The 15794-nt window shown below is 44.2% G+C and overlaps 1 protein-coding gene across 3 annotated transcripts in view; it reads left to right on the top strand.

Moving 5' to 3' along the window:
• The window catches only part of MYO1F (myosin IF), a 1016322-nt gene that overhangs the window by 526328 nt on the left and 474200 nt on the right, over positions 1-15794 (top strand). Inside the window, exon 12 of one of the 3 annotated variants that reach the window (XM_040417775.1) lies at positions 13375-13461. The exons of the other annotated variants lie outside the window; for them this stretch is intronic. Coding sequence (XP_040273709.1) covers positions 13375-13461 — 87 coding nt within the window. The remainder of the gene's footprint in view (positions 1-13374; positions 13462-15794) is intronic. 3 annotated transcript variants of the gene reach the window in all.

Genomic DNA, 15794 nt, shown 5'->3' with positions numbered 1-15794 from the left:
GAACCTGTTTCCTTTATGAGATATACAGCTTTCAGTTTCCCAGTCTATATCTGGGTAGTTGAATTCCCCCATAATAACCACCTCATTATGATTTGCCACCTCGTCTATCTCGTTTAGTAGTAGATTTTCTGTGGACTCTGTTTTTAGCTCCATGTATCTCTACTCACAGTGACTCCACATGTTCTCATGTCCCTCACTTATATCTTCACGGAGTAACGTGTACATTAACTGCCCAGTCATAGCTATCATCCAGCCATGTCTCAGTTATTCCCACTATGTCATAGTTCTCCTCACACATCACTAATTCCATCTCCCCAGTTTTATTAGTCAGGCTTCTGGCATTAGTATACATACATTTAAGAGGTTTATGTATTATTTTTTTTACCTTACACCTTTTCTTCGGAACTGTTCTAGTCCCTCCTTCCATTCCTCCCCCAGTCCCACTACCTTGCCCCCGGTCTCTATCTGCCCTATCTTCCCCTCCTATAATGTAATTTCCCACCCCCCCAGTACCTAGTTTAAACACTCCTCCAACCTTCTAGCCATCTTTCTCCCCAGCACAGCTGCCCCTTCCACATTGATGTGCAGCCAGTCCCTACGATAGAGCCTGTAGCCGATAAAGAAGTCGGCCCAGTTCTCCAGGAACCCAAACCCCTCCTTCCTACACCAGTTCTTGAGCCACTTGTTAATCTGCCTAATCTCCCACTGCCTTTCTTGTGTGGCCCGTGGTACAGGCACTATTTCGGAAAATACTACCTTCGAGGTCCTTGCCCTAAGCTTTTGACCTAAATCCCTGAAATCATTTTTAAGGACTTTCCACCTACCTCTAACTTTCTCATTGGTTCCGATATGGACCATGACTGCTGGATCTTATCCAGCCCCTCCCAGTAATCTGTCAATCCGATTCGCGATGTGTTGAACTCTAGTGCCAGGAAGATAGCACACTGTTGGGCGATCACGGTCTTTGTGACAGATTGCCCTATCTGTTCCCCTAATAATGGAGTCTCCCACTACCAGCACCTGTCTGGTCTGCCCTGCTCTTCTGTATCCTTTCTTACTGGAGCTGACATTCCTCTGACTGGCAGAGGAAGTGTCCGGCTGCAGCAGTGCTGTGCCTGGACTGACATCCCCCTCATCTGCCAGACGTGCAAACTTGTTGGGGTGTGTCAGATCAGGGCTCGCCTCCCTGGGCACTCTTCCCTTTACCCCGCTTTGTAACTGTTACCCAGCTAGCTACCTCACTTTTCTCAGCCTCCTCTTTGTCACCCTCCACCCTATCTACCCCCAAAGAGTGCTTGCTTGGTGAGAAGCAAACTCTTTTGCAAATTGTCAATGCCTCTCAGTGTTGCAATTTGCCCGTTTAGAGACTCTATTTGCGATTCCAAATGGGTAATTTGCTCACATTTTGAACACAGATATACACCCTCGAACGGCTGTTCCAGGACTGCATACATCATGCAAGATGTGCACTGGACTGTGTTGTCAATTGTGCAACACATACTAAATGGGGATTACAACAGTGAAAAAGTAAAGCAGTAAATATGATTTACACTTAGACCCTGTCTGCTGTAGTTTAAGGACTACCTAGAATTAAGCCAACAACACACAAGGAAATTATATCCAACCTTAGTTTCCTGCTCATTGTCTTAAACTGTCCTTTTCTGTAACTCCACTTAATAAGAAGCCCACTTAGTAAAGCAAGCTCTGGAGAGTTCAGTGGTTCAATTTATAGCACCTGGATGCCCAGGCCACTCCCCTTAATCAAGCATAAAAAAAAAAAGCGTTTAAATGGCAATACACAGCAGATAATTTTTTTTAAATTTAATTATGTTGTGCAATCAGTAAATCATATTACAAGCATCTATGCAAAAATATAAATGATTTATTATACAATAACTTAAGATACAATCAAAGCTTAATCAGTGTAAAGTTCAATAATATGCAATAACACACAGTGATATGAAGTACCCAAAATAACAGCATGTACACAGTACCTCTCAGACAGAAGAATATAATACAATTCGTCTCGACCACAATTTTTAGATATAAAAACCTAATAATGTTAAAGGATAGATACGAACCCTTGCTCTGCACAAACCATGACAAATCTTGTATAATCGGGTAGGATGGTCACACAACTTATAAATGATCAAGCCTGGTATTGACTATGGAATGAAATTATTCCAATCAGAGAGTTACCTCTGAAATCAATACTTTTATTCAGTAATATGCATCTTTGCTGAATAGTGACAATATTGATGTAGCACTTGTAACAACTATACATCCGCCAACAGCGGGGAGTTTGCTAAATATCAGGTTGATTAATTTATATCAATACTACACAAAATAAAGTTATACATTACTGAGAATGCAGATGATGTGCAGAGACTAAGGAAAGTCAGCTCTAAAGTACGATCTGGTCATTAGGATCTTTCTCCTGGGTTTTCTTTTTCTCTCTGTGTTTTCGTGGTTCCCCCCTGTCTTTTTCCTGTTGCTCTTTTTGTTTCCGTTCTGTTACTCTCCCTCATGTGTGCGTGGTTTTGTCACGACCCTTGGCTAGGTCGTGACTCTGTGTCTGCACGTGCGGTTGCCTTTGGCAACTTGGTTTGCTTGTGAGGCACATTTCCTTGGATGTGGTGTTTCCACATTTTGGTATGCACGGGGTTAAGGTTTGTCTGCTAGGTGGGGTTGGTGTGACCTCAGGCCTCCTTATATGTTGGTGTGGTGGAGCGTGAGGTCAGTTTGATTTTGTTGTCAGTCTGTGTTGGAGCTCTGCTCCCTGGCTGTATGTCTTGGTCTGTGTGAGCCACCCTTATTTATTATTTTGTTTACCTTGCGCTGTCTGTGTGTCCCCTCCGGTGTGTTTCTGTCACTACTCACCCCCACCTGTTGTATGTAGTAATGGTGTGGGTCTTGCCTGGAGGTTTGATTGTGGTGTGTTGCTCCGGAAGAGGCTTGCTTTCCTGGAGGGGTTTAAGCGAAGACAAGACTGTGGGTTTCCCAGCCTGGAGCCTCCTTCCATCACAGCTGCGGCAGGTAAGTGTGGATAGCATTGTTATGTTGCTGTGTAACTTATCTGCCGTACTGTTTATCCCATGGTCTTGCATCCTGTCTGCTATTGGGCCTCTGGAGACACCATTGATCCGTGGTGAAGGATGAATGGGTGGTCTCTGCCCTGTCATCAGGCCTAGGGCATAGCAGGAATAGCAGGGTCCTAGGTTGGCTAGCATGACCCCCTTACCTTCTGAGGCGGCTCATGCGCTAGGAGTCTAGGGAGAGCTCAGGGTTACATTAGGAGGTGACCTGCTCCCTGTTCCCTGCTATCTGGCATTGCAGCCACTGTCATTGCACTGTGGGGGGTTTTCCCCACTCCCAGTCGTTACAGGTTTATGATCACAAACTTATCAGTTAGACACACCTTCCTAGCTTGGAGTTTTCCAATCATTGTCAGCTAGGCATGTAGATATGATAAGGGCTGTGAAGTCATTGTATTTCCCAAAATTTTCTTCTGCTGTTGGTGTAATGTTACTCATTTACCCCTAGGTGACACTATTACCTAAGCGATTAGTATCATTCTATTAAAGGATAACTGTCACACTTAGACCCTAATTTCAATTTTCATATATGTAGTTACTAATAACATGATATTCCAGAATCAGTTACTATTAGACTGACTTACCCCATATTTAATAAGATTCAGCCCTTAGCAACCAGTCTGCATAAAACTGCAATTTCACTATTCAGCTAAGATGGCTGCCACTGCCCTCACCCTGAGGCTAATCCCGCCTGCCCTCACTAGCCAGTAACAATAGCCCCCCAAAAGTGTCAGTAACCAGAGCCCTCCCCCCTAAAGGGTTAATCTCCTGCAGCACAAAGGGGTCCTCTTACCACATGTTGCTTTGATTTATACACTGAGCAGACGGCAGATCTCCCTTCCCTGGTCTGTGCTGCTTCGACTCTACTTCTCCAGCTCTGCTGAGTGAGGGAGCGTCTGCCAAGCGCAGGGACAGGGAGAAGTACACACAGCCCAGGCACTGTTATCAGCTGCTGGGGAGGACCTGGCTTTAATCATTTACTTACAGTCCCTGGCTGTCAGTAATCTGACCTTGCACGCAGCGTCCTCCGTCCTTCTATGAAGGACGGACCATGCCTAGCAACTGTATTTTAAGCACAGGTAAAAGTAGGCAGTACAGGGAACAAAAATGTGGAATTAAGGGGTAATTGAATACACAGTGAAAAGTTGAAATAGGGCCACCAAGGTTATATTAATCCCCACAATCCAATACTCCAAAAAAAATAAAAAATACGACAGTTATACTTTAAGGGTTAAATATCCAAGTAAGACTTTATCTTACATTCCATACACATAACCTAAGGAACCTAAATCAAAGCTAGAGGGATTAATTCTGACACCTCTACCAATTAAGCACAGACTTTTAGGTACCATTTGACATTTTCCCAAGCTATCAGAATTATGGTACCGATAAGACATACAATATACGTTGTACTCTCACAGAGATATGTGTCTCCTCTGTTACTCCAACAGGTGATTGATTGTTAGTTAAAATAACACATCTTACTAATAGTGATGAGCGGCAGGGGCAATATTCGAATTCGCGATATTTCACGAATATTTGGGCGAATATTCGCCATATATTCGAGAATTCATGAATTCTAAGCATTATTTTCTTGATTGCGAAAATTCGCATAAAATTTGCCTAAAGAATTCGCATAAAAATTCGCATGAACTGGTATTTAAAAAAAAAACCGAATATTCGCGATTACGAATATATTTTGCGATATTCTAAATATTCGCTAATTCTCGAAGTGCCGATATTCGCGATTAAAATTCGCAATTCGAATATTCGTGATCAACACTACTTACTAAAAGAGTTTGCACTTAAAATTCTACTCATCATGCTTTAGGACTATATGCGTTCCTAGTTAGAAATATATAAGATAAAGGATGCAATAATGTCCTTCATAATATTCAACAATATAAAACAATACATAGGTCCTATTGATTTTCTTTATACAAACAAAAACTAAGGTTGATTATAAGTGTATATAGATATTACAGATTTTCTGCTTTATTAATAGATACCAAACTGTAGAGATAATTAGCACCAGCTGCTTCTAGAGAACATCCTTATCTCCTGTCATAAATTTATATTGAGACAAGAATGGCTCTTTTCAGACTGGTACATCCATGAGAAGAAATTATCTGAACGGTCCTTCCCATGACCCTCTCTTGGTTATCTTTAAAATACATAACATATAACAATATGGCCTCTTATAGGTATAAATCCACTATAATTAGGTTATTCTTATATAATGTTATATACCTATTTTGTGGATTCGCTCTGGTAGGCAGGTTAGCGGACGCAGAATAGAGAGAAAGTCCACAGAACACAAACATTCACCTTGTTAGCAGTTTTTCATCCGCGGTCCCCAGCAGACTTTAGGGGCCTATTTTTCCTGCATGCGGCTCTCAGCCCTTTTGCACGGCCCACATCTTCAGATCCCAAAACACAGAGACTCCACAGCTTCACTGTGAGATAGAGGATAATCCACAAAACCTGATTAATGCTGACTGCTTTTTATAGGCCTCCAAAGACCCAGCCTGGAACGTGGGGAGAAGCCACCCACCCAGCAATTTGGCTACTCCCAAAAAGAGCCGTCCCGGATCTGCTTTACAGCCATACTAAACAGCTGAAGTGTCAGACTGCAAAGCAATAATGACACTTCAGGAAAAAAAAATGTCCTTCCTACATACCCCCCCCCTTTGTTCAACCCTGAGGGGGTGGACACACATTAAACAGTGTACCCGGGACAAGGCATCCGCATTTCCTAGTAACCGGCCTGCCCTGTGTTCCACCAAAAATTTGATATTTTGCAAAGACAATAACCACCGGGTGACCCGGGTATTTCTGTCCTTGGCCTGGCTCAGCCATTTGAGAGGGGAGTGGTCGGTTTTCAGACAAAACTTTCTCCATAACAAATAATAGTGGAGAGGCTCGAGTGCCCACTTGATAGCCAGGCACTCTCTCTCCACTATACTATACCTGGTCTCGGCTGGGTTAAGCTTCCGGATAAGGAAGACAACGGGATGCTCCTCCACTTTGACCTCCTGACACAGTATGGCACTAAGACCCACCTCAGAGGCATCGGTCTGTACTATAAACTCCCTTCGGAAGTCGGACGTCAGCAAAATCGTGGACCCACACAGGGCCAACTTCAAAGCGGAGAAGGCCTTTTTCGCCTTCTCAGTCCAGTGGACCGTCACTGACTTGCGTCTCTTCAAAAGGCCTGTAAATGGTGCGGCCATTGTGGAAAACCTCATATAGTATCCCACCATTCCCAGGAATGACTTAACTTGCCTAGCAGTGACAGGTCGGGGCCAATTTCCGAATTGCCTCAATTTTGTTCACCTGAGGTTTGATAAATCCGCGTCCAATTACATACCCCAGGTACTGTGTCTTCTAACCCTATCGCTCACTTTTTTGGGTTAGCGGTCAAGCCAGCCTTCCTAAGGGAGTCCACTACAGCCTGTACTTTAGGTAGGTGACTTTCCCAGGCGGTGCTGTGGATAACGATATCGTCCAAGTACACGGAAGTGTACCGACGATGTGGAAGGAGTACAATGTCCATTAGCCTTTGAAACGTGGCGGGAGCGCCATGTAGATCAAAGGGTAGTACCTTGTTCTTATACAGCCACTCTGGTGTGATGAAAGCCATTTTTTCCCTGGTAGCCTCCGTCAAGGATAAATGCCAGTACCCTTTGGTGACGTCCAACAGAGAAAAATACCGGACTTGGCCTAACTTCTCTATAAGCTCATCCATTCGGGGCATGGGATATGCGTCAAACTTGGAAACCTCAATAAGTTTGCGGAAGTCGTTACAGATTCATAATGTCCCATCCAGCTTGGGTATTAAGACTATCAGACTGCCCCATTCACTTTTTGACTCCTCCATGACACTTAGCTGTAACATCAGCTGCACTTCTTCCGAGATGGCTTGTCGCCGTGACTCAGGTACCCGGCATGGTTTCAACCGGATTCTGGCCTGAGGCTCAGTGACAATGTCAAGTTGGATGATAGAAGTGCGTCCAGGGAGGTCCGAAAACACATCTGCTGACAAACTCCCTGGCCTCCTGAGTCTGTTTAGAGGAGAGGTTGTCAGCAATCTTTACTGTGGCAACTGCATCCCTTGTATCAGACCGCGGGACTGGAAAGTCTACCCCCAGAAAACCCAGCCGGGGGCTGTTGTCTGTACTGGTCTCCCTATCTTTCCACGGTTTCAACAAGTTTACATGGTAAACCTCCTCTGGCTTTCTCCGCCCGGGCTAGTGTACCTTGTAGGTTAACTCCCCAACTTTTTCGAGCACTTTGTAGGGACCCTGCCACCTAGCCAGGAACTTACTGTCCACTGTCGGCACCAGAACCAAAACCCGATCTCCCGGGTTAAAATTCCGAACCTGAGCCTGGCGATTATAGATTATATACTCTGGGCTCGCTGGGATGCCTCCATATGTTCTCTAACCAGCGGCAACACTGTCTCCATCCACTCTTGCATTTGAGTGACATAATCAATCACACTTTTATGCGGTGTGGGTTGTTGTTCCCATGCCTCTTTGGCTATGTCCAACAACCCACGCGGATGTCGGCCATACAGCAGTTCGAAGGGCGAGAACCCCGTAGAGGCTTGGGGCACCTCTCGCACTGCGAACATGAGAGAGGGCAGTAGCAGATCCCAATCCCTTCCATCTTTAGACACCACCCGCTTTAACACGTTTTTCAAAGTTTTTGATTTAACCTTTCTACCAGGCCGTCCGTTTTGGGGTGATATATGGACGTCCACAACTGTTTGATCTGTAGTAGTTTACTGAGTTCCCTCATGACTTTTGACATAAAAGGGGTCCCCTGGTCGGTCAGAATTTTTATAGTTAGGCACACTCGGAAAAACATCTCCACTAACTCTTTGGCTATGAGTTTGGCCGAGGTATGTCGCAGCGGCACCGCCTCTGGGTATAGAGTGGCATAGTCCAGGACTACCAAGATGTGTTGGTGCCCTCTAGCGGACTTTGGTACTCGGCTTATGAGATCCATAGCAATCCGCTCGAATGGAACCTCAATAATCGCGAGAGGGACCAGGGACTATGGAAATGTGGCTGGGGGTTGGTTATCTGGCAGGTTGGGCAAGACTTGCAATATTCTTCCACCTCTCTGAACACACTGGGCCAGTAGAACCGCTGTAGAATCCGGTCTTGCGTTTTCTGCGGGTCCAGGTGTCCCCCAAGAACATGTTGGTGGACTAACTCCAACACAAGCTTGCAATATAGTCAGGTCCTGGTGCTGTACCAAAATTATTTCGGGAGATGTTGAGGTCTGCCAATTTCGGACCTGCCAGCAAGTCCTCTACATCTCCCACCATCACACTTTGCAGGGTTATCTCCTCCTTTTCCACCGAAGTGGCGGTCACCCCTACCGCTGGCCCTTCGGTCTCAGGTTCCCAGGGTTCTGGTCCCCCCCCCTGAGCCAGGCCACTCTGCTAGGGTTTTTCCTGTCTCATGTGTATTGGTGACTCTCGCCTCAGGCCACAGTGATAGGAAACCAGGGAAGTCTCTCCCAATTATTAGTTCATACTGTAATTTTGTGGCGATGGCCACCTCATGAGTCCACCTGCCGGCCACCGTTGACGGAGAGACCAGGGCGGTCAGAGAGTCCTTTAAGTCTACATGAATGCACACCACGCCAACTTTTCGGCCAGTAAACTCGGTGGGCCGCAGCAGGGCAGCTTTTAACAGGGACACCAGGCTCCTTGAATCCAGCAGTGCCACCGCCTAGTGTCCCCATCTTCCACATGGCACAGGTGGCTATTGTCTATAGTCTCGGAGGTACCTGTGGCACACAGCCTCCTGGCATACAATAAGCGGCGGTAGCCATATTTGATATCCATGGGTTCACCCCGATGGGGACAGTCGGCTCTTATGTGTCCAGGTTCCTGACACCGCCAGCAGAACACCGGGGCTGGGTCTTCAGGGGGTACGTCCCAGGTGGATTTTGCTGGCACCAGCGGCCGGGTCTGGGGTGGAGATTTCCGGGGTTTGACGGGCCCCCTGTAGTTTTCTGGTGGCCTTGTAGCGCTCCACCAGGTCGACCATCTCTAAGGCATTACCAGGAGACACCTGGCCGATCCGGTGCTGGAGAGGGTACGGCAAAGCCCTCCAGAACACATCCGCTAACAGACGGTCCAGCATAGCAGTGGGAGTCAATACGTCAGGCTGCAGGCATTTTTGCAACCGGTGTAGCAGGTCATAATATTGTGGTCTGGCGGGTTCAACCGGATTAAATTCCCACTGATGCACCTGCTGGGCCCCGACCAATACATTCACCCCCAGTCTTGCCAGGATTTAACCTTTTACGGTCGGGTAGTTGGCCGCTTGATCATCGGGTAGATCGAACAACACTTGCTGGGGTCCAGACGCCAGGAACGGAGTGACGACCTAAGCCCACTGGTCTCGGGGGTAACCTCTTCCTTTACGGCTACCTTTTCGAACACCACCAGATATGTCTCTACGTCATCCGAGGGGGTCATCTTAGGGAACGCCGCACGGACAGATTTCCAGGTTTTGTGGACGTTCTGGGATGCTCCTGCCGCTTGCAACGCCATCACATGTTGTAATAGAAGCTGGTTAGTTTCCTGCTGCTGCTTGTTAGCCTCCCGCTGCTGCCTCCACAAGGGCTGTCACGACCACCTCCATTTTGTCAGGGGACACGGTTCGTAACGTTGCCAGCTTAATATAGGACATACACTCGTGCCCGGGAAAAAAAAAAGTTTTCGGCCTTCAGGCCTGCCTCACTGCGTTTGCCCACATCTGACACCAATTGTGAGGATTCGCTATGGTAGGCAGGTTAGCGGACGCAGTATAGAGGCAATTACAATGTCTTTAACTTAAAAAGTTCAGTGTTTATTCACACAGAAGGCAAAACAAAATAACAGTTCGCAGTCTTGGCGTTTGTTCACACCATGGAAAGTCCACAGAACACAAACATTTACCTTGTTAGCAGTTTTTCATCAGCGGTCCCCAGCAGGCTTTAGGGGCCTGTTTTCCAGCATGCGGCTCTCAGCCCTTTTGCACGACACACATCTTCAGATCCCAAAACACAGAGACTCCACAGCTTCACTGTGAGATGGAGGATAATCCACACCACGTGATTAATGGTGACTTCTTTTTATAAGCCTCCAAAGACCCGGCCTGGAACGTGGGGAGTAGCCACCCACCCAGCACTTTTGCTACTCCCAGTAAGAGCCGTCCCAGATCGGCTTTACAGCCATACTAAACAGCTGAGGTGTCAGACTGCAAAGCAATAATGACACTTCAGGAAAAACGTCTCTTACCTCACTGAGGCTAGGAACCTCGGTGACATGTACTGACCATCAATGATAGCCCCTTGTTCCTTCCTACACTATGAAAATGCACAACAATAAATAATAGCTGGGAATGTTGTACTGCCTAGTTTGAGAGACTGTAGCACATGATATAAATTTGAACAATAACTGATAACAGCTAATACATTAAATTACTAGTCATTACTGTGATTATAGCAAAAATGTGCATATGGGAGCAAATGTGGTGCATGGAGGAAGATCTGAACCAGACTTAAGGCTAGTATATACAGAAATAAACAAAGATCTCCATCATATGCAGGCAAGTTAAAATAAGTCCAACTGTATTCAAAAACTAGCATTAAAAAAGGCACATACTAGAGATAAGGGAACCTTTTGAGATTCAGTTAGTTTCAGGTTCACCAAACTTTTCAGAAAATTTGGTTCAGACTCGAATCGATTCAACACGTACCAAAGTTTCTCCAATTCCGCTGAAAATTGTTAGGTAATAACACCCTCTAGTGTCTAGTAGAATGCAGAATTTTTAGGAAAAGATGTCATCTCTTAACATTGTATCATAAATTTTTTCCTTAATGTACCATGTAATTTTACCACTTTATTATACTGTTATATAGTCCACATAGCTTACATATATTTTCACCATCCACTATAAAATCATTTTTGTAAAGTCAAAATGCTCACTAAAGCCTTTGAACTGAATTCCTTGAGAGGTATAGTTTCCAAGATGGGGGTCACTCCTTGGACAGCTCTTTTTTTATTTCACATCAGAGGTCTCTTCAAAGTCAAAATGGTGCCTAAAAAACATTTCTCCAAAATCTGCCCTCCCAAAGCAATATGGCGCTCCTTCCCTTCTGAACCCTGCAGAGTGCTCATACAGCTTTTTACAGCCACATATGGGGAATTGCTGTATTGAGTAGAAAATGGTTAACAAATGATGTGGTGCTTTTTCTCCTGTTGAATGAAAAATGTGGGGCTAAAGCAACATTTTATTGGAAAAAAATGTTCATTTTCATGGCCAAGTGTTTTCTAAATTTTATGGAATGCGAAGGTGTAGTTTCCAAAACAGGGTTACTTCCTTTGAGGCTTCTTTTTATTTCATATCAGAACCTCACCAATTATCAGCCAATGCTGCATAAATCATCATATCAGACCTCCAATGTGCAAGGTGCACCTTCACTTTGGAGCCCTGTCATATATCCAGACTACAGTTAGGGGCCGCATTTAGGATATTTCTATAATCAGGAAACAAAGTATATTAATTAAAGAGATAACATTTCACAATGGCACAAATTAGGCACAACAAATTGCCATATTAGCAAAACACTTGTTTTAATTTTTCACCATCCGCTACACATTAATTTCATAAACATCTGTGGGGTCAAAATGCTTACTCCACCCCTCCACAATGCCGTGAGGGGTGTGTTTTCCAAAATAGGATCACTTTTTTGTTTCCACTGTTGGATTAACCTAGCATCTCTTTTCTGCGACATTGCACCCAAAAATTACTCTACGAAAATAAATCTCAGAATTGCTTGGATAGGTAAAAGCATTCCAAAGTTATTGTCGCATGAAGCAACACGTCAGATTTGCAAAATTAAGTTGGGTCTGAAGGGGGTTAAAGGGCATCAGAAGATTTGTACCTATGAACCTAGATAACCTGTTGCATGTGCACTCTGTGTTGGTCCTATAGAGGCTCCCCCTTCTTGCATCTGCTCGCCACTTTGATTGACAGGGCCAAGCAGTGTATAGGCTTGAGCAAATCAAGCTTCGGATCATAGATCGGAAGTCGATTTGTTCAAAAACTTTTGGAAATGCTGTTACCGTACAGCATAAAATGTATTGGCTCCGGGGAGGAAAAACTTGTCTCGGCCAAAGTTGCGCGAGATTTCAGTGAATAACTTCTGTATTCCTACCTGATTATTGAAAAACATTTTAAATAGTAATCCAAAATCGGATTTGGTATCAAACTATGCTATTTGCGCCTGGGTCCACCAGAGGATCCTCTGGTTCTCTGTTGGGCCAGTCTGACATGGTATAGACTTTAGATCAATGAAATTAAATATTTTCTAAAGCTTACTCCTTTCCCTTCATTCACACCCTCTTCCATCCCATGGATGAGCTTGATGAACATAAGTCTTTTTTTAACCATACTAATTACAGTATGTAAGTATGTAACTCATGGACACCCTGACATTTCCTGGGTCCTCCATTGGTCTCTGTTCCCACAACACACTGTCCTCTCAGCCAATAAATTAAATTTTGTACCAATTGTTTTCAAGTAATTTTATTTGCTAGATAACCCCTGTTTCTTTTCCAACCAAGTAACTATGCATTCAGTGTATTAGATTAATTGAGACTGATTTATCATTGAAGTACACCACTTTTGTGGTATGAAAGTTACAAACTGAATTTCTGCAATATTTTGAATGCCACCTGCGCAAATATTGCATAAGTGCATTTTCTACGCTGGCGTCGCCACTCATTGGGGTGCGGGAGAGGAGGGGGCTAGCTGCCCCACAAAAATGTTCATCTTTTGCACCAGTTTTCTGATGAGGCATACACCAAGTCATAAATTAGACGTAGCATCTGGCAGCATGCCTGGTTATCATAGACTGTCGTACACCACTGGTCTATTATAAATCTTGCCTATTATTTTTATATATTTAAATTTAAAAAAATGTGTGTAGGTGACTGTATAAAGGTGCAAAAAGTTCCTACAACTGTGTACATGTGCCACCATGCTCTATCTTATCATTAGGCTACTTTCTTCTGTTTCATACATAATCAAACATAAAATATAAAAAAAAAACTTTGTAAATAATCAGAGGCAAATGGATATAATACATCCCCAAAGAAATCTATAGGTACATAATACAAGTCTGCACTTCTCAAAGGTTGTACAGAGCCATTATATGACCATGTGCATGAGTCAACAACAACCCACATTATCTCTTCTCTATGCAGAAAAATGGCTTTGAACAATTCTGTATAAACTTTGTGAATGAAAAACTGCAGCAGATCTTCATTGAGCTGACATTAAAGGCTGAGCAGGTAATATGCTATTGTAACCCAGTACATTGTTTGTTTTTAACCATCAAATCATGGTAAAGTGTAAATGTAACATAAAAAGTAAAATAATGCATCAAAAAGTGTTTGCCAGTGTCAAAGCTCTGTGATTTGGTTCTCAAAATTGCATTAGCAAGAGAGTATGTATTGTATATTATATTGTATAGAAACAATATGAAACAAAACAGTTTCAAACCATTATATTTTCACAGTGTGATCGGAAAGTCTTCAAACCCTTTCACTTTTTTCACATTGTTATGTTGCAGTGTTGTGCCTCCATATTCCACAGAGCTTCATAATTCAGGGGGTTCATGTACAGAACAAAAGACAGCACAAAATTAAAGACTAATATACAACTGATACACTAGGAGTGAAGGCTTACAATCTATGAGGAAGTGAGGGTGACACAAAAGGTAAAGTGGATTGTTATATGAAGTGGTCCAGCCAACTTTGTACCAAATTGAGTGGTGCAGGCTGAGCTGCACGTGAGCTAGTGCTTTGGGTGTGGGGATTACTGTCACAAGATGGCATACAGTTCTGAAGAATAAGAGTTGGAGGGGGTTAAATAGTGAGGAGTCAATTTAGGGAACATGATAAGCCTGCCTGAAAATATGTGTTTTTAAGGCACGTTTGAAGTTAAGGAAGTTGGGAACTAACCTGATTGTCCAGGGCAGAGCATTCCAGAGAGTAGGTGCAGCTTGAGAAAAGTCTTAAAGACAGGAGTGAGAGGTTCAAATTATGGAGGATGTTAATGGAGGTCCTTTACGAAACAGAGAGCACGAGTAGGGTGGTAAACAGAATTGAGGGAGGACATGTACAGAGGTGAAGTTATGTTGAGATCTTTGTGGGTGATGAGGAGTTTGAACGGTAAATAAAAGTTAGACATTTTTTCTAATTTATTGAAAAAGAAAAACTAAAAGATTGCATTGATATAAGTATTCAAACCCTTTACTCTCTCCATGTCATGGGTAGAGTCACGGGAATCAAGATAGAGCGGAGGTGCACCCCCTGAGCTGCCACCCGGTCCCCTGTCCCTGCCTACTTGCACCACCCGCCCTAGGTGACAGAGCACAACTGTGCGACAGTCCCTAACCTACTAAGTGCAAGCAGATAGAAAGAGACAGCAGGGAAGAGGACAGCCACTGAGAAGTTACAATAAGCAGACAAGAGGTAGAACAAAAACGGAAGCCGAGGCGGGTCAACTAGCCGAGGTAAGTCCAGGAGGTCACGTCAGTACAAGAGAAGAGGCAAAGACAAATCCGTAAAATAGCCGACTTCAAAATCCGAGAGGTAGCGTTAAGGTTCAGGGAGCAGGCAGAAGAGGTGTCAAGAGGCGGATTGAGGCTCAATTCCAGAGGCAGCTAAATAACAATAAAGTACACTTCCTATAGGACGAAAATCACAGGCAACCTGGAGCCAGCAAGCCGCCTGTATTTATAGTGGGAAGTGAGGGTCATGTGACGTGGCCAGCGTCACATGACCGACAGACAGACAAGTCGAGCACCGAGTGATAACCTCGGCGCTCAAGGCAGACCTAGGAGCAGGGAGCCTCCCAGCTAGCAAAGCCACTCTGGGAAAGAGGCCAAACACAGATCCTCGCTCCCGAAGCTAAGCAGCAGGTCTGCGGCTGATGGGAGACAGAGTGCGCCTTCGGTGCCCCGTTACACTGCAGTCTTCTTGAATATGATTAGAGTTTTTAGTTCTCTAAAATTCGATTTGGCTGCTTCATCGAATTTTTTTTTTTTTAAATCGCTTTGTGAAGAATTACTTTGTCACGAAGCGCATATCTTTATAAATAGCGGGTACAATGATAGGAAATGATGATTGTGCCGTCCCCATCATTAAACCCTTCAGATGCCACATTTATTTCTTATCGCGACATCTGAGATCAATGTTAAGGCCTTTCAAGCCTTAATTAAACTTACCTCATCCATTTGAGCGGATCAGACCAGATAATCTTGTTTCTCACAATATGAGTGTCCCTTATGTGCTTTTTTGCAACCTTTCATGTGTCTGTTACTAAGGAGAGGCTTGTTTCTGAAGCCCAGATTCATGAAATATTGAAGCGATTGTTGACCTTTATGAAGTTTCTCCTATCTGCACATAGGATTTTTTGAGCCAACGTGACTATTGGGTTCTTGATTACCTCTCTTACCAAAGTTCTCCTCAGATTACTTAGTTTGGTGGGGCAGCCAGCTCTAGAAGTGTAGTGCTGGTTGTTCCAAACATCTTCTAGTTAAGAATTATGGAGGCCACTGTGCTCTTGGAAACTTTCAGTGCAGCAGAAATTTATTGTCCCCTTCTCCAGATCTGTGCCT

This window comes from Bufo bufo, chromosome 2 (assembly GCF_905171765.1).
Source record: "Bufo bufo chromosome 2, aBufBuf1.1, whole genome shotgun sequence".
Classification (NCBI taxonomy): Eukaryota; Metazoa; Chordata; class Amphibia; order Anura; family Bufonidae; genus Bufo; species Bufo bufo.
This window is presented reverse-complemented; position numbering and strand designations above follow the sequence as displayed.